We start from the raw sequence: 20,688 nt of genomic DNA, 5'->3' as shown, positions 1-20,688 counted from the left end.
TAGGAATGGGTTTCATTTGAACAAGTTGTTCATCACCCTGACTAAACTGGAGATTGACAATTTCCACCCAAAAAGGCATAAGTGGCTTTTGCCTGGGCTTAGGCAATATCCCTGGCAGTTGTTAACACTTTGGGTGTCTTCTTTTTGGGCTGCTTATTACCAGATTTGCAGCTGCAAGTGGAATGGAAATGTCCATTCACATTTATATTAACTTTTTAATATTAATACGGATAATTATAAGATTTAGATATTTTGATAAATAATAAAAATTAGATATAAATATTTAAAAAATAACGAATACTTTACCCGTTATCATTCTTGCGCGTAGAAAGTAGACTAGTGCAGTTGTCTATTTTAATCATTTGAAACCTGCTTTACGCAAGGATGACCTTTTCGATAAGACTGTCACAGTTGAGTGCAACAAACAGAGGGTGGTGGTTTCAGAATGGAGACAAAACTCCTTCCAAGTTGCAAATCATGAACAAATGGATGATGGAATTTGATGAGGATAGGGATGACAGATGCAGCCCCCTTCACGCCCCCTCATAATTTGGAATGTCCATTGCCTGCATGATTTTTGTTCTTTGGTCAAGAAACCAGCCAACTTACCCTCTTTGAAACACTAGCAATCACATGTCAAAGCAGTTTATTTGCAAAGCTTTTGGCTTTCTTCTTTAACCATAATCACCCTTCTGAGAAAAGAAGCAGTGACCTTAGTGATAACAACAGATCCAATTTCCTTTCTAAGTCAGCAGGAACGTGCTACATTTAGTAATGCACAACATAGCTGGCTGCTGCTCTGTGTCCCCATTATTCATCCCTTTTCACTAGGCAATAAAGTCTAAAACACAAAATTTACTTGCACAATTGTACTATCTATCTAAAATTACTGGTTCTGATATTATGTATTTCCTAGTTGGCAATACTAACCCATGGTGTAAGATGGGGTGGGTAAGTTGATGACGGTGCTCTTTATCTTGGTCATCATGTTGATGCTGTTGGTAATCCCCTGTGACCCGATTCCACTATCTTTCAAACCCTGTTAGCAAAAGCATTTGTTGAAGTTCTTGAAGCAAATGTAAGAAGTAAAGTATTTCCAGGTGGGGTTCCCTGTGAATTTTATTTACCTGGAATGGGAAATGATCTGGTCCACGAGCTGGTGCAGAATTGATCTGAACTGTCCCCGTCTCCATTGCATCACTGATCAATATTGCTTTATTGACATCCTTAGTGAAGACACATCCCTGAATTTCATATGCATTTTTTTCCAGTATCAAGCTACTATTCATGGGGAGAAAGAGAGAGATGTTCAGCACTTTGATAAGTTTATCATGGGTACCTGGAGTCCAAAGTTGCTGGCATTGCAATGGTTGATTCCTTCCTCAATGGAGTTGATCCTTATAACTGGCAAAACCGGCCCAAATGGTTCCTCCCAGGCAATCCTCATGTCAGGTCGAATATTGTCCAACAACAATGGCCAGATAAGGTTGCCATCTCTCTTGTACTCCTGACAAAATGTAGCTCCTTTCTCTTTGGCATCCTTAACCAGCCCTTCAATGAAATTTGCAGATGACTCTGACACAACTGGAGTGATATCGCAGTCATCTTCCGGTGCTCCAACTGTTAACTCTGCCACTTTTGCCTTCACCTTTTCCACCAGAACATCAGCAACAGATTCCATCACCAAGACAACCTTAACAGCAGTGCATCTTTGACCACTGTGGTAGTTGTAGGTGCAAAAGAGTTAAGACTATATATTAATGGATAGTAGAAATGAAAAGAGTTAGTGTTGTCACATCAACAGATTTCCATTTAACCTGTAAGAAAATCCTCCTTTTATAATGTTTGCAGCAACCAAATCTAAGTCAGCATCCTCAAGTACAATACAGGCATCTTTTCCGCCCAACTCCATCTGAAGAGGGATCATTCCCGCCTTCTTTGAGATTGCAATACCCGTGTCTCCACCAGTGAAGCTGAGCAAAATGGGGATGCAAGTTATATTTGTATGACTAGCTATATAGTAAAACGAAGATTACTAGGGAGCTAATATGGTGGCCACAAGATGAACTGGAATTACCTTATACAGTTTACTCCAGGATGCATGGTAAGGAAATCACCAATCTCAGAGCCTTTCCCTGTCACACAGCTGATGAGCCCTTTGGGAAAACCAGCCAAATGAAAGCAGTGCACCATATGGAGAGCAGAAACAGCACCCTGAAAGAAGGTTACCGGAGACATTTAGAGTTTTGTTCCAAGAAGTAATTTTAGGACACCATTTGTTTCGATTGAGATATGTCTTTCAACATGTGTTATCAGCTTGTTTCTAGAAAATACCTGTGTTGGTGGCTTGAGTACAAGGGAGTTTCCAGCAATTAATGCCGGTGCAATTTTTGAAACAGCCAGGTTGACAGGATAGTTGAATGGTGGAATGGCTAGAATCACTCCAAGTGGAATCTGCAGTTTAAGATGCAACTTTATATCATAAACTACATCATCAAAACATTGATAAGATATGAAACAATAGGTGAGTCATGTTCATACTATATAGTCAAAGCCTTAACCATCTTAATTGGCTATAAATTGATCAACCAGAGCAGGACTAACATTTTGTTAAGCGTTTCTAATTACACCAGCTCTATATTAATTCATTCAGTTTCGTATGTGCTTCTTAACTTCCCAGCCAATCATGCATCAGAATTCGCGTTTCTTAATTAGTTACATTTGTAATCTGAAAGCAAAACATCTTACATTGAACTTAAACAAATGGAACAGGAACTTTCCATTGATGAATCGATGAAAAAGGAAGTAACAGAAAGAATTATGGAAACTTAGGAGTATGGTGAAACACAAATGCAATGGGAAGCAATCCAAAAGATCATTTCGAAAGGTTGGCTTTTAGTACTCTGGACCTTATCTTCTCAGTATGTCACAGGATCAGATGAGATTGCCACTCACAACAAACTCTCTGCTCATGCTACTCAAGCATAGGCAAGAAAGGCACTTGCAAAGATGCCCGACTGCTGCATATAAAAGAATCGAGATCAACTAAAAATCTCCCATCCATCCCTTCCCAAATTATGTACTAGATGTGGATGGATACACCTTATGGTCATTATACCAGTCTGAACAGTACGGCTAGATGAGTCAAGCTAGTAAGTTTGGACCTAGGCTAAATTAAAATATTAGACATAGATGTATATATATACAAATGTTTTTCCACCTGACGGAACATTCTGAAAAAAGAAAACGGTTTATCAGATGACATCATCGAGATATGCAGGTTGTTGTCTCTGAGTTCCAATATATCTAGTTGAGTTAAATATTGGAATGAACCGATTTCGTAATCTATATCAGTTCAATACTAGTATTTGACAAGAACCTGAAGAAATTTAAAATGGAATAAGAAAAGAAAGTTTACCTTGGAGGTGAGGCAATATTTGGTTCTCTCATTCCCGGGGAAACTGTCAGAAACCAAGAATTTCCCTTCGCCAAGAATCCTGACCCCCTCTTCAGCACAGTAAGAAACAAGATCCCCGGACCTAACAACCTTCACGATACCATAACATCAAAACCAATTCCCTTAAGATGACTTGTTCACTTCTGAACTAAAGAAGAGCATAGACGAAAGCTAGAACAAATTGTTTATACCTCGGAAGCTGCATCTTTGGCTGGTTTTGCAATTTCCTTAACCAAGCACTCCGCAACAGGTGCTCTATGCTCCTTCAGGATGGCAGAAGCTTTGTGGAGGAGCTCTGCTCGCTTCCAAAGTGGAGTCTTAGCCCATGATTTTTGTGCAGTTTTTGCAGATTCCATGGCCTTGTTCACTTCTTCTTGTGTACAAGCTGTTTCAGCACCATACAATTTCGTTAAGGAACAAAGTTAAGTTTCAAATGGAAGCATCAGCTAGCAAAAATGGAATGAACAAAAAAAACACTCCATCGTTCTAAAGAAAAGCAAAACTTGGTAAGATTATTTTGAATGAGAGCATGCTTATGATCACTTGCTTAGCAGAATACAGTGATTCTACAAGTTCAGCTGTTTACCTTGAACCTTGTACTGAGTCTTTCTCGTGGTTGGGTTGATAATAGCCACAGCTTTCCCTGAAGAAGACTTCTTCCATTCTCCATCAGCATAGTACTTGTAAACATCTCCGTCCAAAATCTCTGCAAACACTCCAGTCCCAGCCATTATGAAAAAGAAACTCACCCACCAAAGAAAATCCAGCAGAAAGAACAAAGGAAATAAAAAAAAGAACTCTGTCTACTTGTTTCCTTAGATTTCCTTGCTCTAAGAGCAAAGAAAATTTGCTAGAGAAGCAGAGAAAAGAGAATGAAAGGTGAGGCAGTGAGTGTCTGGTGTGAGTTTGGTGTTAGAAATATAAATATACAGGGAGAAGGTGAGCCACGCCTTCCCTTGGTTCCAGCTACTTCGGACAAAGGACTTTTGCGTTAGGTGGTTCACATTGTGCCAAGTTAGAAGTAAATGGTTCTAACCCTTTTCTCGTCGCTAAACGTCACTCTTGCGCCTGACCACTCAGTAGCTTACAATGAAAAACGTTAGTTAGCCTCGTTTTTCTCGGCGTGGACTCAGCTCTAACTTGTTTTGGGTTTTTACTCCTCTCTTTTACCCTTCACGTAACTTAATGAAGCCTTTCTTCCTATTCTGTGACAAGAAATAGCAGAAATGGATGAAGGTACAGGAAAGTTAATGGAGAGTTGAGCCATTCTTCTTCCTCTTTCTTCTTCTTCTTGTACTAGTTTTACAGGTTTTATCCGCTCTTAACATAGTGATGAGTCCAAGTTGGTTAGAATTTGTGCCTCCAGGTAGAAAACGGAAGTGATAGGAAAGAAATGCAACCTGGGGAAACTAAGTTCTTCTACTCGCTTGCTGCTATCAGAAACAAACGGTAGTTTCTTGTCTATGTAAAATGCCCCCATTTCCCTGTCACTGTCGTCCAACTTGTCCCAAAATCAGATATGGCACTATGCTTTCATGATGAAGCTATGTATTTTCTGGGTTATTAATGGTATTAATTGAGTTAATAACACTCAAAAACCATGATTTAATTAAACAAGAGCTCATATCATTCAACAGTTTCGATTATGGTTACCATCTACAGTTTAATGTTAGCAATTCTTTCCAAAAATATGATATTCAATACCTTTCCCATTGTATGGAATATTAATTGGATGTGTGTGTGAGAGTTTATCTGCCATGTGAAACAGGATGAAAATTGCAGACAGCCACACGACTGATTAAAGCAATGAATATATTCGTCGGTTTATCCTTTAGGGGGATGGGCATCCCCCCTTTACCAGCAAACTGTTATCCTCATCCATCACCATGCAACTGCCATACCTTACCTAGTATTCATCCTGCATAAAATTCTGTGCCCAAAGTCTCCCACCTCCCCCAGCTGGAGTTTTAACAGCACTTCAAACACAGTTTTTGCAGGGGATGGATGCATGTTCTTCTCGAACTCGTTTTATACGTTTCTTAAAATGAAAATGTCCATTTCCAAATTGGCCACTCATAATCAAAGGGATCAATTAATTTCAAAGCAGAAGGAGTAGTGCTGGATCATAGAAGGTAGGTGGAAGATGAAGCGGGCGGCTTCGAAGCATAGTTGGTGGTTGACAAACCTCGTCGGCCTCTTGGTGTAGGATCACCTTATAGTTCGAGCCACAAAATTCAGGTTCCATGGACGACAAAACCTGACCATGCTAATAGAACTAATTGACACACAAATCCATTTACCCACAAAAGCCCATCAAACAACAACTACCATTTTTTAGTTAAATTGCAGTGACTGTCTTGCCCAAAAGTTGGATTTGCCCCTTTGACTTTAACCCGCTGTAATGTCCGTTACGTTTTGACTCGCTAGTTTCATAGTGCTTTGTCTCACAAAAGAGTATTAATGTAGGATTTATAGTGCTACCAAGATCCCTTTGAGATCATGACATTGATGTAGATTTTACAACTCTACCGAAAGAGTATCTAATATTTCAGAATCAGTTTAAATATCAATTGTCACAATTCATATCAACTTTCATGCTTGTTAAACTCATAATTTTATACCAGAAAAATAATTCATAAATTGAAAGTGGTGTGAAACTTTAAATGTTTAATATCACTTTAGTACACACTTAATGTGGGATTCATGATTTTTTTTAAAATCATGACATTTTCCCTTGACTCATTTCTAAGAGCTTGTTTTTTATGTGAGATTTTTATGGCTCTACTTGCTAGGAGCATATAATGTGGGGTTTACATAACTCTCCATTGGGACCATGACATCACACAGCCAATGTGCCATTGAGACAAAGACAGTGAACTCTTATTAAAATGAGGAAGATGTTACAGTATTAAAGAGAATACATGATCTCAGCGACTAAAGTCATAAATCCCACGTTCAAAAGAAGTTTCCAATAAAGAATCAAGGGAGGGGAGCCATGAATCCCACATCGACTATATACTAAAGTGATGTTGGGTAATTTCACACCACTATTAAACCACGAGGTATATTTGTGAGACAAAATTGTGAAGCTAACTAGTTAAATTGGACAATATCTCATAAGGATTGATGTGGATCATCACAATCAAAATCAAAGTAAACTCTAAGATACTAACAATGTGTCACTAAAAATAATGAGCTTTTGTTGAAATAAAGAATGATGTAGTAGACCCTTGTTGATATAGGGAAAGATGTAGCTCATTGATGTGGACCATGAATTAGTATCAGAATAAACTTTGAAATACTAATGGAAGATGTTACGCTCCAAACAAAGAACCCTGATCTCAACGGAAAACCATAAATCCCACATCCAAATAATTGAAGAGCTCCTAGATGCAATGTAAAATCATCATTGGCAACAGCATCAAACTTTGATGATTAGTGAGGCTTTGATTAGGCATAGTACTTGGAGTTAAAATACTGAAATTAGACTTAAGTTCTTACTAAAGCTTTAGTTAAAATATTCTTCAGATACATTCCCGGGAATGATTTCGGCCCAACCAAACCGACCCTGAAAATATTGGCTTAATAACCAGACATCATCTTGATTTGAATTTAGATAGGCCCTACTCCCAATTATAAGGCAAACAACCTCAAACTATTTATCTTGTGTTGTGAGCAAGAAAGAGAGGGAGAGAGTTCTTTTGGTGAGTTCGAATGAAAAAAGGACGCAACATCAGATAACACTGTTGGATTTCAAAATGGTTTGCAAGTCCTTAGCCAATAATTTAAGTTCATAGAAAGGTAAAAGGGGTAGCATACTTAATTAACAAGCAGTTGGGCATCGCAATCTCATGACAATTTTGAGGAAAAAAAAAAGCAAAGTACTCTCTGGTTTACTATCAAACATCATAAACGATCAAAAACATGAACTCTGCTTCTAGTAAAGAAACCCCCCTCTAATGAATTTCTTAATCCTTGTGCTGCTGAACAACTTCAACGCCCTCGTGCTGTTCCCCGTAATCCTGCAGGGGAAAAAAAATAAATCCCATCAATCATAAAATTAGGAATGTCATAAAATTAGGAATATGCATTCCAAAGTTTTCTACAAATTGCTAGCCAAAATACGGTGAAAAGGAAGAAAACATATTGATGAAACAAATATTGCCAAAGTAAACTGGAATGTACTTCCATGCATATGTTCATACCTTCACAACTACACAAGAGCAACCGACTACCTTCCTTGCTTTCCCCTCAGAATCTATCTTACACAACTGCATACAGAGTTAAAACACAATTAGCATTTACAGCATTAGGATTTGGCAGCATAACGTAATTGTGGGTTTGCAACGTTATTCCCAGAGGAGGAAAAAGTTACATGGTCATAGGGGTGTGCTTCTGAGCACCAATTAGAGAGAGCTGAGAAATAACTCATGTTTCATATCATACAATCAGACACCAGTTCATATTTTTTTTTTTCTAAAGTCTCAACCGAAACATATTGATGAACATTTGATAAGGAAGAATCACTGACATCTGCCATATAACTAAGAACAACCTAACATACTGTAAAAAATCACACAACTAAAACATCAGATAGCACCCTCAGCATGTCCTGAAATGCATGGAAATAAATAAAATATTAATGAGCAATGGCATGTCACATACACCAGCCCACTCGCCAAGAGTTTTTGCACTCGGTGCAACTAGCACTTTAACATTGTGATCTGCACAGAGTGCCTTGACCAGTTTAACATAATCTGGCTGGTCACAGTCCTCCGCAATAACACAAAGATGTGCGGTGTTCTTTTCAATTGCCTTGGCAGCTTCATGGAGGCCACGTGCAAGACCACCATGAGCTTGTGACTTCCTCACCACAAGGGGCAAGGCTGTGTTGATGTCCATTGGCTCACCAGCTGAAACTGGTACCTCAGGTGTAGCAACAGCAACTTCTTCTCTGGAAACGAAATAAACAAAAACAGCATAAATACATGCAGATAATATAAAAAAACACAAAAGCTTATACCTTTCAAAGATAGAAATAATACACAAATACCCAGAAAATCCTAAGATGTTTTGATTCCCCCATTCTAACAAATCTTAAACAATTCAAACAAGCAGGCAAAACATCTCAAATAAAACACAGAGTAAACACATCCTAGCATAAAATAAGTACCATTGCCATTCATTCTACGCTTAAAGCAAACTAAACCCAAAGTGTATAAAAGGAAAATGCAAGCAACTAGAAGTCATATGGAGATATTAAAACAAACCCAACAACCAGGGCAAATACAATGGAAATACCACTTATATTCTACGACCGACGGGCCTAAATCTTTACATAGGAATAACTTGTCACTTACCCGGACATTTTTTGAGCTGAAGTAGGGATCAGAGGTTCTGCTTCCTGGTGCCAAAAGAAATAAAAATAAGTCAAGCAAACAGATCTTTTACAGTACGACACTGAAAGCTGAGCAAAAACATTTTACTTTGTTATTCAGTAACTCTTTTTGGTGGGAGAAATCAAAAGGATCGTTTGACGAGTTAAATCAGAGAAATCAAAGCAAACTAGCAGGAAAAGGGTTAAAGAACAAGAGAGAGCTAACCTTAGAAGAAGTGAAGAAACTGAAGAGCGGCGCTAATCTGCTGGGGCGGAGGAATGGGAAGGGTTTAGCAAAGTGGAGATTTTATAACGCAGACGGCCTCTCAAACCCTATTTTTATTTTTGTTTTTGTTGTATGGGCCGTGGGCCTTTTTCCTCTTCTGCTTTCTTTCGGCCCGAATGGGCCGAGTTCCATTCCTTATTGCTTTATCTGCTTTTAATAAAACTAAGCCTGTTTGTTTTAAAGTAAAATAAATTTTAAAAAAAATATTTTCAAAATTTATGTTTATTAAAAAATAAAAAATTTATTTCAAATGTAAAATAATTTATCAGTTAATGAGAAAAACAATCATTGATTACCCAAAATATCTTACCAGTTAATGAGAAAAACCATAATTGATTTCAAAAAATATCTTACGTTTTATTTTTCAGAAACTAAAAAAACAAAACTCTTATTTTAAATTTAAAAATGTAAATTTGATAAATATTAATATTTATCTTAAAATATTAAAAAATAAATAAATTATTGACTTCTATTTAATAAAACTAATTATATTCATAAACTTATTTAATTAAATAAATATATAAAAAATTATATATCATAATTTGATAATTAAATAATATTCATATAATCACAGTATATAACACATGTATTTAGTTTAATGTTTTGAAAAAAAAAATACTTTAATAAATTAATTTTTTTATTATTAATATAAAAATTAATAAATTATTAATTTATCAATTAATTAATAAATTTTCAACATGTATTGATTTATAAAAGTTTTAATGTATAGCACTTATATCCCTGTTGAAAGGTAAGAAATGAAAACGAAACTGATACTACAATGATTCAAAGTTCAAGTAACATAGATACCCTTGCTTTGCACCAAATTCTCTCAACATAGCTATGACCAGGAATGAACACCTCAAGCAGGCTTCAAGCAGAGTTGTAATTTATGAAAAGATTTGGTAGACAAAGCAACCAACATAATAAAATCATAAGGAAAATGTCTAAAACTAACCATCCAAATCCAGCATGGCGCCAACAATTGATCTTTGAAATCAACACAAATATTTAACAACATTATTCCATCAGAGGATTCATCTGATATGAACTACATAAGAATACCGAGGACTGATGTTAATCACTCTCAACACCTCTTTTATTCCATGTTTTGAAAGCTATTGTTGATTCATCTTTAATGCTTTCCCCTATTCTGTACTCAACTAATATAGGACAAAACTCAAATTCAGCAACAACAGGATCTAAAGGTAACACAGCCTTCCAAAAGCCATCATACCAAACCAAAGCAACAGTTATAAAGCATGTTATGACAGTTCATAAATGAAATTAGGTATATGCTAGAATTGTAGGATAAACAAGTATAATTCAATTCAGTTTTTATAAATAAGAAAAAGTACACTGAGGGAATGGCAACCTCAAAACACATCGACATTCTCCATTCATGAACTAACAAAGAAAAACACCAACACATCACCTTAACAAGGAAGCACTAGAATAAAACTGGCACCATCAATTCCGACCAAGCGGGAGTGATCTACAGGTGAAAGTTTCCTTAAAATTCGACTTCTTTGAAGAAGTAAATATAGATGCGTAAACTTCCTTAGTGGCATTAGCTGGTGCCAAATTTGCAGCTCTAAACTTCTTCACTCCACCATTACTCAATGCCTTCTCATTCTCAAGTTTTCCATTCCCTTCCAATTTACCACAACCCTTCTCCCTATCGACAACATCAATACCCCTTTTCTTCTTCTCCTTCGCTGTTTTTGCCTTCTCTTCCTCCATCATCTCCCTCAACACAGCTACCTCCTCCTCATTCCCATTAATCACCATCTTATCAGACTCCGCAAACTCCTTATGACAAACCAAACAAGTTGATGACTTAACCTCTTTCAAAGCCTTGGCACTAACCACATGCCCACAATTCTTCAATGCAAAAAACTTATACTTTCCATTGAATTCAAGCCCCGTTATGGGGCACTGAAACGTAGCTCCATCGGCAGCATCTGATTCCTTCCCGGGAATTATCGACAACTTAATATTGACCATATCTTTCAAACCCTTTATGTGTCTAAACTCTTTGGGCAATTTCTTGCCCAACAAAGCTTGAACAAGAGCTTCCTTATTGAAAATATTCCCTAATTTATCAATCACACAAGGTTCTCTCAAGGGTTCATTAGATAAAGCGCAATTGAGCCACTTACCGAGCCTTTGCTCATTCGGGTCGACTTTATCGGGCTTTTTAACGGCGTACATCTTGAGATAACAGTCGCGGGACTCGGCTCCCGTGGCTCCGCCATCTCCACCGCCGCCAGAGAGGCGGGGGACGAGAAAGAGAGTGGAGAGAGGGGTGAGTTGGGAGTTTGGAAGAAGGGTAGAATCGGACAAAGGTTTTCCATTGAGGGTAAAGTAGAAGGACGAGAGCAATTGGGGCTCTGGAAGGAGAGACGATTTGAGGTGGTGGAGCGTTAGGGATTGGGTTGGTTCTAGGGCTACGGTCAGGGTTTGGTGATTTGGGGATCGGACGAAGAACTGAAGATGCATCTTTTCAGGAGATTTCGTCAGTGAATTTGACTAGCGGGAAATCCTGTGGGTCAATTTTATAGACGATCGCGGAGGGGAACACCGACTTTCGAAACGGCGGCGGTTCGGCGATTCGTCTACGAAAGGAAACTAAAAAAGAAAGGCGGAGGGGACCATATAAATGATCGGGAAAATGCTCAGACCCAATTTGTGCAGGCCCAATATTGGAAATGAAGGGACAGTGGATAATAGGATATCGGAGGCCCAGATTCAGGCTCAAGCCAAATATTGGAAGTCAAGAGAAGGGACCAGATTTAAGCCAGCCCATGTAGGAGCGAAAATGATAAAAGCCGTGCTTTCATTGAGAGTCGAACTCAAGACCTCCCGCTTACTAAACGGGTGCTCTAACCAACTGAGCTATGAAAGCTTTTATGTTGTCTTAAAAAAGTAATATAATTATAATCAAATAATAAAAATTAGAGTCTGCTTTACCTGTTAAGGGTAAGCAAATGGATGAATTAGGTGCTTCAATCCACCATGCCTAAAAAATAAATGGATCAAATATTTTTAGAAAATTGATTAAATATAAAATTAAATTGATCGATTAAATTTTGGATCAAAATTTTTATTATTTTTTTATAAATTATAATATTAAAATTTATAAACTTCATTCATAATTATAAAATATACAAATTATGTATAAATTAAATATATATATATATAATATATTACTTTATTATATATATGATATTAATTACACAAGTTACATGTTATAATATTTTAATTTTTATATTAAAATATGTATAAATAATAACTAAGTATAAACAATATGTTATAAAAATTAAGATGATAACTAATAAAATTATTAAGTGTAACCATATAAATAAAATCTATTATAAATTATAGCAATGGTTATGTATAAATTAAATATATGTTTATATATATATATATACATATATTATATAATTTTATTATGTATATATGAAATTAATAACACAACTTATATGTTATAATACTTTATATCAAAGTTTGTATAAATAATAACTAATTATAAATAATATGTTATAAAAATTAAGTTGATAATTAATAAGATTATTAAGTGTAATCAGATAAATAAAGTTTATTATAAGTTATAGTAATACTTGTATATAAATTAAATATATATATAATTTTTATATAATTATATATATTTATAATATTTTATATTAAAAAATATTATTAAGGTGTAATAATTATAACATATTAATATGTATAATATTTACAATCATATATTACAATATTAATATATAAGTTATAGCATTTAAAATATATAATTTATAATTATATATTAATACAAATTTATAAATAAATAAATATATAACTAAAATTAAATTATTACAATTATAATTTGTATTTGTATATATAATAAATTAATATGTTTTAAATATATTATTAATTAAATTTACTATCAACTCTTCTTAATATATATAAAAATATATATATTAATATATATAATGTATATAAATTTAATTTTATTTTTTAGGTGAATTAGTGTAAAAATTTTCAAATCAAGAATGAATAAAAAATTAATTAAATTAAATATTTTAAACCAGTTGATCAAATAAACTAATTAGATCAAATCATTTTACTTAAATTATATTTGATTTGAATAAATAAATAATTTAATTTAATTTTGCTCACCTTCAAAGAATAGTTGTATTAAGTTAAAAAAAAAGTAAATTATCAAAAAAGAAAAAGAAACAGTGAAAGTTGAAGCAACAGATGTGAAAAGTATACATGGGGGTATAAAAGCCTGTCTACTCATAAGAAAGTGCCTGGTCTTTTGCTCTTCTCTCTCTTTATCCCTTCCATGCTGTTGCAATGTGAAGACCAGGAAAGCTTTTATCCAAAAGCTTTCTTCCTCTTCACCATCCCATTGATCATCATTACTGAAAAGGAAAATTTTTGAGCTCCAAAACATTTTCCCTGAGATTGTCCTCTTCTGAGATAAGAAATTTGCCATAAGCCCTCTTCTATCATCTTTCATTTCATCTCCCTTAATCCCTTTACAAGTTTCGATCTACTTCCCATTTCATTGCCTCCAATCTGACATTGGTAAGATCTCATGTTCTTTGCCTTAATTTTTTCTTCAAGCTTGTTGAATTTTCAGTGTTTTGATTGGTTTTTCTGTTGATCTGGAGAAATGGGTACTAATTAATTAATTTTGTTAGTGCAGATTTTGAGGATATTGTGTTTTTGCTATTTGTCATAGAATCGAAAGTTGTTCCTTTCTTGGTGAAGAAAAATGTCGATTTTGCCAAAGAGTGAATCAATTCACATTAGGGAAGTTTGGGAGGAGAATCTAGGAAGTGAAATCGAGTTAATTAAAAATATTGTGGACGAGTACCCTTACATCGCTATGGACACTGAGTTCCCGGGTATTGTTCTTCGCCCAATAGGAAATTTCAAGAGTAGTTTTGAATACAATTACCAAACTTTGAAGGCAAATGTTGATCTTTTGAAATTGATTCAGTTGGGCCTTACTTTCTCTGATGACAAAGGGAATTTACCTACTTGTGGAACTGATAAATTCTGTGTTTGGCAATTCAATTTCCGTGAATTCGATCCCAATGAGGATGTTTATGCTAATGATTCCATTGAGCTTTTATCTCAAAGTGGCATTGATTTTAAGAAGAACAAGGAAAAGGGTGTTAGTGCCCATCGGTTTAGTGAACTGTTAATGTCATCTGGGGTTGTTTTGAATGATAGTGTGCATTGGGTGACTTTTCATAGTGGTTATGATTTCGGGTATTTGCTTAAGTTGCTCACTTGCAAGAATCTTCCCGAGACACAAGCAGAGTTCTTTAGTTTGATCGATATATATTTCCCTACTCTTTATGATATCAAGCATCTGATGAAGTTTTGCAACAGCCTTCATGGCGGGTTGAACAAGCTTGCAGAGCTGTTAGATGTGGAGAGGATTGGTATCTGTCACCAAGCTGGTTCGGATAGTTTGCTTACTAGTTGTACATTTATGAAATTGAAAGAAAACTTCTTTAGTGGGTCGACTGAGAAATATGCTGGTGTTTTGTATGGTCTTGGTGTTGAGAATGGACAGAATACACATTAGAAAGCACAGAATTATGGAAATAAGATGAAAATAAAATCTTTTCCTTAGATTTTGTGTTCCATTTTGCTATCTACTTCTGCTATCAATTCTCGTATAATCAGCCTATATTGGTAGACCTCTTATACTTGTTTGTTTTACTCTTGTTGGTTAGCAAAGAATGCATATGAGTGGAGGGAGAGGAGGAAGGGAAAGAAATAGAAATGTTTCAGAATAGCCAAGGGAGAAGGCCCTATCTTCTGACATTTTATGTCTAATTCTAAGCTTACTTTCCAGAATCCTGACAAAGATGTGTCATGCCCTGGTCTTCTGAGTAACGGCATTCAAATAAAATAGGTGGAAGGATAGTTTCATGGTGGCTTTGACCTATTCCTATGTGTTTGTTTACTGATATGGTAACCCTATCCAAATGTGTGTATAAGATCAAATTCTACTTGATGTCTCTTTCTTTCATTGCAATTATTTCATCGTGTCTCAGTTCAACAGCCATAACTCAGCTTTGCTAAGGAGCAACTGTGATGTAACTTGAGTTTCTTGTATGTAATTAGTTCTAGTGCTATATTATTTGATGCCAAGACACTGCTATTTTGCAAAGCAGATGCTGAATCAAAGATTGCAGACTGATAAAGATACTGTTAATCATACTTAAAAAAGGCGAAAAAGGGGACATGATTAGGGGAAATAAACTGTAAGATTCATCAGTCGTCATCATCACAATTAAGTAAATGAAGTAAAATTGGGGAGGGGAGGAGGGGGAAAAAGATTTCACAGGACTCTCTGAAGCTATATATTCTTGCTGAGCCATTAATATTTGCATTGAAGAAGGAATAATAGAATTCAATGCAGCGGTTTACCTTACATCATCTCCTCCTGCGTTTCCTGACAATTCTCTGTTGTATACAAAGTAATGGCTTCCTTTGGTTTTAAGATTACAATCTTTTCTGAAGTTTCAGAGCTCACGTAAAGGGTATCTGCAACCTGGGTTGCACTCGTTTAACTCTTTGAAAGCTGGTACCACAGCCTTATAAACCTCTTCACCCCAGTCTTCGTTTAGCTCTTCTTTCTCGTCATTTTCATCCAAAGCTTCCTGGAACCTGTAAAAACATCACGGGTTAGGATATTTGGTCACAGAAAGAACTGATCCATATTTCCGTCCGCGTACGCTAGGAAATATACCAGCACAATAAAAAATCAGACTCGATCAGAGGCATACCTCGGTTATTCCCTTCAACCCTGAATCCAGGATTATTTCTTGCCATTGGGGCTAAACTTCTTAAATGCATTTTGAAATGGCTTCTCCCACCTTCTTGACTCCGATGACTGTAGGATGATGAGTCGGATGCCCATCCAACCCCTATAATGCAAAAAGTTTGGCTTCAAATTAGCAAAGATTCAGAATCTTCCAATGCCTCGGCCATTCCCTTCGATTCTCCTTCCATGTCCCGCATCATTTCTGCATTCCGATCCCTTATCATTACCACCTCCCATGGACTCCAGCACCTTTAGTTCCCTTTAATTCTTCGATTTCCATTTGCAATTTCGTTTTTGTCTCCTCTTTTTTTTTTGAAAAAGCTTATGTTATGAATTTGGGGAGTGTAAAATACCTCCAACAAAGTTCCATAATTAGAGGAGAGAAACCTCACCAACATAATAATAATCTCCACAATTAGCAGAAAAAAAAACAAAGAATCAAAACCATAAATGGAAAAAAAAAAATGGAAGAAGAGAGAATTAAGCCGTCACAACAAATTTAAAGATGAAATAAATGTGTATTCATTCTTTCTTCTTCAAGTACGGGTGGTTACTTCCTTAATTTTGTCTCAAAGCTCCCTTTTGGTTCTTCTTCTCATGCTCCACGGATGAGCTTTCCATTTTAGGTACATGTTTGAGAGAAAATAATGCTTCAGTCGAAGGGAGCAAAGAAAAGGACAAAGGTGAGGTGTTTTTCTGGCAACGGTTTCCGGCAACAAGGCAAGGTACAGCTGAAGTTTGTGGCAAATAAGAAAGAGACGAAGAGATGCAGGGTGTTTGTCACTGTGGTAATATGATGTTCCACACTCTGTGCTGGTATGATGCTCGAAGTAAAGCTGTATTCTCACCCTCTTACATTCAATGGAGGGATCAGTAAGCGACAAATCCTTCAAATCGTATTCTCCTCAGTAATAATCCATTTGAGTTCATATTAACACAAAACTTAACAGTAATGATAACATTTACTTTACATCAACTGCACTTGCAAAAATCTTTTGCCATCATATCAGTAACCACGATGCCATAAAGAATAATACACAACCATCATTAATCAGAGACAGGAATATAGATTTGCCAGTGTGATTGGCAGGTGAAATCCTCGTTAGATTAACAAACCAGCAGAAGTTCATCGTTCCATTCCCAGTGTTGCAGAACATGGACAACTCAAAGATAACCCAGGCATAGCAATCAACCTAACCTCGCTTCTCTTTGCAATACCTGGTTAAGGAAAAAAGGGAGCAGGTTTGAATCAAGTTTTTAGCAACAGCCAGAACATAAGAATCTATTCCCAGGGAAAACATTAAAATGCTAGTTTATGATGCAGCCACCATTAACTTAGAACTAACTGGAGATGCCTTCTTCAGTAATATGCATGTTATCCACACTACAATAAGTCAATATGCTATGCTACATAGCAGCCAAAATACCATATTCTGATGCAAGCTACATGTTGCTCTTTGGGCTTTTAAAGCGTTCTTCACAAATATAATAGAGCATATGTGGACTTTTCCCCTTACATGCTGTTATGGTGATGATGATGATGATAGGTATAGAAAAATGTTAGTGTGGAAACAGACAACAGCAGTGCCAAATGTTTTTGAAAAGTTAAAGAAAAAGAAACTTGCATGACCAGCTGAATATTGCTCAGAGAAAGGGAACTCAAATATATTGTATATATTGTAATAAGTGTTCAAAACCAAGCCCTAAATTTTCTACTTGATTTTTTTTTTCCATATCCCAAGCAACTCTCTTCTATTAGCACTACTCCTTTTGAGCCTCTACCAGTAGTTCATAATTATTTTTGGGTAATCCAGTAGTTCATTAATTAAATCTGAAATAGTGGAAATGCTTCTTTTGATGCTGTAGAGATCTATTCATAAGAATAAACTGAGTTTCTAATCATCCCAGTCCAAAACAAACTAAGAGAAAGGTAAGCTAGACATTATTGAATGAATCACAAACATAATACCAAGCATCAATACTTTTTATTAAATGGGACAACTACACTTGGGCACACCAGACTTTGTTTAAGGAGGGAATATGATGCAAGAGCATAAGAGTAGTGCCCACCTCTTCAGCAAACTTTATCAAAATAGTTGTCCGAGGTCTTTGCTGTCCCTCCATAGGTACAAAATGAGCTGTTACTACCGCTGGAAATCCTGCACTATCCAAAACACCCTTCCAACCAACAAAAAGAGGCTATAAGGGCTTCCATCCACCAGATCAGTCATTTCGAACAAAATAATTAATGAAGCACTTACCCTCACTATTCCAGCAACAAATGCCCCACAATTAAAAGTCCCCATGTCTTTTGGAGTTGAAATAAACCTACAATGAAATACAGACCAGTTGGTCATTAATCTGAAACTAGAGATCTAGCTAGCTGAAGCAATGGCATTATAAGTGATAAGTGGTGGGCAATGCATAACTTGTTCACAAGGAGTTCCTTCTCACTGATCATGTATTCGTCTTCATGTTCAGTGCCCTTCTCAAGTGAGTCAGCCACCTAACATAGTACGAAAAATGAGCAGGTCAGAGATGTACTATATTGGAGGCTACACTGATTTTAAGCATATGTTGAAGATGTTAGCCAGCTAGAGTTGCCATGCCTATAGGCTTATAGGAAAATACACAAATCTGTTTGACAATATCAACAAGCTTTCAATTGTTGCACCAATAGACAAGATTGCAGACTTACCTTTCCAAATAACACCTTCCAGACAGTGCTGTGCACAAAAGACAAAATACCCAACAATCGAGTCTCCCTTCTATTTCCCTGTGGCATAAAAGAACACAAGTTTAGTACTGGTGCTGACATATGGATGCAAACAAGTCAAGCTACTCGTGAGCTACTAGGGCTTGACTTGATGAGTACATGAGTTTGACTCATTCATTGCCAAGCTGAGCTTCAGCTCGGGCTACTTGAGTAACAAGTTGATACTTGACTAAAGTGGCTCGTGAGTCGTATCGAGCTTTTGAATTTTTAAAATTTTTTAATATTAATACATATATAAATAAAATATAATATTTATTCACATATTTTAACTTTTATTTGAGTTTTTACATTGAACTTGAGCTATTGAGTTTCAAGCTTTTTATATAAATTAATCATAATTGAGCCTAATCGAGTCAAGCTCTAGTAGCTCAATTATTTTTCAAGCCAAGCTTAAGCACCAAAAAGTAAACCTCGACCAAGCTTCGGCCTGACACTAGATTGGCTCAATTACACCCCTAAGTTGACACCATGGAAGAATACACATATTCATACAAATGAGCACACATCATTGCGAACACATTGCCAAACCAAGATACACAAAATGAAAGCAAATTTAATCCACATACCACCACCAAGCATATAAGGTGAGTAAGGCTGGCATACTTGTATTACATCATGACCTTCTCACCTAATTAGCAGAATTAAAACTCTGCTTTTAAAAGTCAGATCCTAACTTCCAAGTAATACCTCGAGAACAGTAATGAAGATTAAACAGGAGAACCTTATTGCTACTGAAGTCTCATCTCAAGTATAATCTGTGAATGTGCTGTACCTTATCCCTATGGCACAAAAGTTCAAGAACTCGAGCCCCAACTGCATACCCTGCATCCTCCAGCCTGATCCATTCCCATGAATAATATTAGACTTATTCACACTAGAAGAACCACTGACTGAACTAACCATTGTAAAAATATTTGCAATATAATTAAACATAAGGAGCTCTTTGTTCTACTTTTCTGTCATTTATTTATTGTCATTGGATTCTTCAATAAATAATCTAATCTCAAGAACACATCGGTTGCCAATGGAAAGATTCAAGCAAGATATATCAAAGGTAAAAGTATCACTACCTTCTTTCTAATTCGGCAATGTTATCAACCTGTGTTTGATTGTACTGAACAAGCTCCGAAAACAAGAATGCAAATGCACTCAAGCTAACCTGCAATGAAAGCACAACCATCCATTAATGCAAAAGTATAGTTTGGAATTTGAATCCAAATTGAAAAAAAAATCCCCCAATCAAAGCCATTGTTGATTCGGTTAGTTTGGGTTTGTCCCTAATTTGTGTGATTCGATCAGAATTTGTCAACTAATGTCCAATTCAAATAGTTCAACGAGAAAATAATACTATTTAAAAGAAATAAAACAGTTAGATCCCAAATATTGCAACAAGAAAAAAAAGTGAAGATCGAAAATATTTGAAACTCAGCTTGCTTGCTAAGAAGCTGAATATAGAGTTTTATCTAAAATAACAGGAACAAAAAATTGTAACTCTCTAGTTTAAATTTTACATCGTATTTTGCTACATTTTCACAGGAATCCAAACATAAGAAGAAGAAGAAGAAGAAGAAGAAAGAGAGAGGGAGAGGAGAAACCTCTTGTTTGCCCTTGCTGAGGGGCTTGTCGAGGACGTTAGAGTATTGCTTGATCTTCCCGACTCCGATCATTTTCTACTGGAAGGAAAATTTATTTTCTGTTTGGCTGCTGAGAAATCGCAGGAAAAATGAATCAGCTATGAGCTACGCGAGCACCGAGCGAGCATTCGTGTGCACTTCACTACGCAAGCCCGTTTTGAACCGCCGGTCTAGTTGGTTTTTCTCCGCATCGAACACACACGCGCTCACGCGTTTCCCCCGCTCTTTTATTCGCCCTTTTTCTTTGCTTTTTTTCAAATTTCCTAGCTTTAAAAAAAATACTAATAAGTTTGTTATTGCATTAAAATATTAAAAAGATT

The 20,688-nt window shown here is 36.0% G+C and overlaps 4 protein-coding genes, 1 non-coding gene and 1 pseudogene across 6 annotated transcripts; 1 reads left to right on the top strand and 5 right to left on the bottom strand.

The window, feature by feature from the left end:
• Nucleotides 1-344: 344 nt before the first annotated feature.
• On the bottom strand, nt 345-4,373 carry ALDH11A3 (aldehyde dehydrogenase 11A3). The gene is made up of 9 exons (XM_021420773.2): nt 4,044-4,373; nt 3,649-3,842; nt 3,419-3,547; nt 2,335-2,454; nt 2,078-2,214; nt 1,818-1,973; nt 1,340-1,718; nt 1,128-1,244; nt 345-1,039 (listed from the first exon to the last, which is right to left on the bottom strand). The coding sequence occupies exons 1-9, from the start codon at nt 4,186-4,188 to the stop codon at nt 926-928; spliced, it is 1,491 nt and encodes a 496-aa protein (XP_021276448.1). The 5' UTR covers nt 4,189-4,373; the 3' UTR covers nt 345-925.
• Nucleotides 4,374-7,190: 2,817 nt separating this feature from the next.
• Nucleotides 7,191-9,171, bottom strand: LOC110410868 (small ribosomal subunit protein eS12-like). Its single transcript, XM_021420774.1, has 5 exons — nt 9,061-9,171; nt 8,818-8,861; nt 8,123-8,411; nt 7,663-7,728; nt 7,191-7,479 (listed from the first exon to the last, which is right to left on the bottom strand). The coding sequence occupies exons 2-5, from the start codon at nt 8,823-8,825 to the stop codon at nt 7,426-7,428; spliced, it is 417 nt and encodes a 138-aa protein (XP_021276449.1). The 5' UTR covers nt 8,826-8,861; nt 9,061-9,171; the 3' UTR covers nt 7,191-7,425.
• A 1,271-nt stretch (nt 9,172-10,442) lies between these two features.
• LOC110410931 (RTF2 RING-finger protein) lies at nt 10,443-11,756 on the bottom strand. Its single transcript, XM_021420876.2, has one exon. The coding sequence runs from the start codon at nt 11,620-11,622 to the stop codon at nt 10,591-10,593; it is 1,032 nt and encodes a 343-aa protein (XP_021276551.1). The 5' UTR covers nt 11,623-11,756; the 3' UTR covers nt 10,443-10,590.
• A 198-nt stretch (nt 11,757-11,954) lies between these two features.
• Nucleotides 11,955-12,028, bottom strand: TRNAT-AGU (transfer RNA threonine (anticodon AGU)). The gene has a single exon. It is a non-coding gene; the product is annotated as a tRNA-Thr (tRNA).
• Nucleotides 12,029-13,421: 1,393 nt separating this feature from the next.
• Nucleotides 13,422-15,342, top strand: LOC110411047 (putative CCR4-associated factor 1 homolog 7 pseudogene; annotated as a pseudogene). Its single transcript, XR_016350879.1, has 2 exons — nt 13,422-13,695; nt 13,817-15,342. The product of XR_016350879.1 is annotated as a putative CCR4-associated factor 1 homolog 7 pseudogene (transcript).
• A 1,521-nt stretch (nt 15,343-16,863) lies between these two features.
• Nucleotides 16,864-20,526, bottom strand: LOC110411046 (Transport protein particle (TRAPP) component). The gene is made up of 8 exons (XM_021421048.2): nt 20,330-20,526; nt 19,805-19,893; nt 19,507-19,570; nt 18,657-18,734; nt 18,388-18,464; nt 18,220-18,286; nt 18,029-18,136; nt 16,864-17,176 (listed from the first exon to the last, which is right to left on the bottom strand). The coding sequence occupies exons 1-8, from the start codon at nt 20,399-20,401 to the stop codon at nt 17,147-17,149; spliced, it is 585 nt and encodes a 194-aa protein (XP_021276723.1). The 5' UTR covers nt 20,402-20,526; the 3' UTR covers nt 16,864-17,146.
• Between the last annotated feature and the right edge of the window lie 162 nt (nt 20,527-20,688).

Source organism: Theobroma umbraticum, unplaced genomic scaffold (genome assembly GCF_002168275.2).
Source record: "Theobroma umbraticum cultivar Fairchild unplaced genomic scaffold, ASM216827v3 scaffold_56.0, whole genome shotgun sequence".
In the NCBI taxonomy this organism is placed as follows: Eukaryota; Viridiplantae; Streptophyta; class Magnoliopsida; order Malvales; family Malvaceae; genus Theobroma; species Theobroma umbraticum.
The sequence above is the reverse complement of the archived record's forward strand: the minus strand, read 5'-3'. Positions and strand labels throughout refer to the sequence as shown.

Excerpts from the sequence above, each read along its gene's own strand:
- LOC110411046 (XM_021421048.2), bottom strand. The coding sequence starts at position 20,401 with ATGATCGGAGTCGGGAAGATCAAGCAATACTCTAACGTCCTCGACAAG. Across the intron at positions 18,465-18,656 it reads GGAAGGTGTTATTTGGAAAG|GTGGCTGACTCACTTGAGAA; the intron begins GTAAGTCTGCAA and ends GTACTATGTTAG. Across the intron at positions 18,137-18,219 it reads TTGTTGCTGGAATAGTGAGG|GGTGTTTTGGATAGTGCAGG; the intron begins GTAAGTGCTTCA and ends GTTGGTTGGAAG.
- LOC110410931 (XM_021420876.2), bottom strand. The coding sequence starts at position 11,622 with ATGCATCTTCAGTTCTTCGTCCGATCCCCAAATCACCAAACCCTGACC.
- ALDH11A3 (XM_021420773.2), bottom strand. The coding sequence starts at position 4,188 with ATGGCTGGGACTGGAGTGTTTGCAGAGATTTTGGACGGAGATGTTTAC. Across the intron at positions 3,548-3,648 it reads CCAAAGATGCAGCTTCCGAG|GTTGTTAGGTCCGGGGATCT; the intron begins GTATAAACAATT and ends GGTATCGTGAAG. Across the intron at positions 1,719-1,817 it reads AAAGGAGGATTTTCTTACAG|TGGTCAAAGATGCACTGCTG; the intron begins GTTAAATGGAAA and ends CAACTACCACAG.
- LOC110410868 (XM_021420774.1), bottom strand. Across the intron at positions 7,729-8,122 it reads CTCTTGGCGAGTGGGCTGGT|TTGTGTAAGATAGATTCTGA; the intron begins GTATGTGACATG and ends CTCTGTATGCAG. Across the intron at positions 7,480-7,662 it reads GCTCTTGTGTAGTTGTGAAG|GATTACGGGGAACAGCACGA; the intron begins GTATGAACATAT and ends TTTCCCCTGCAG.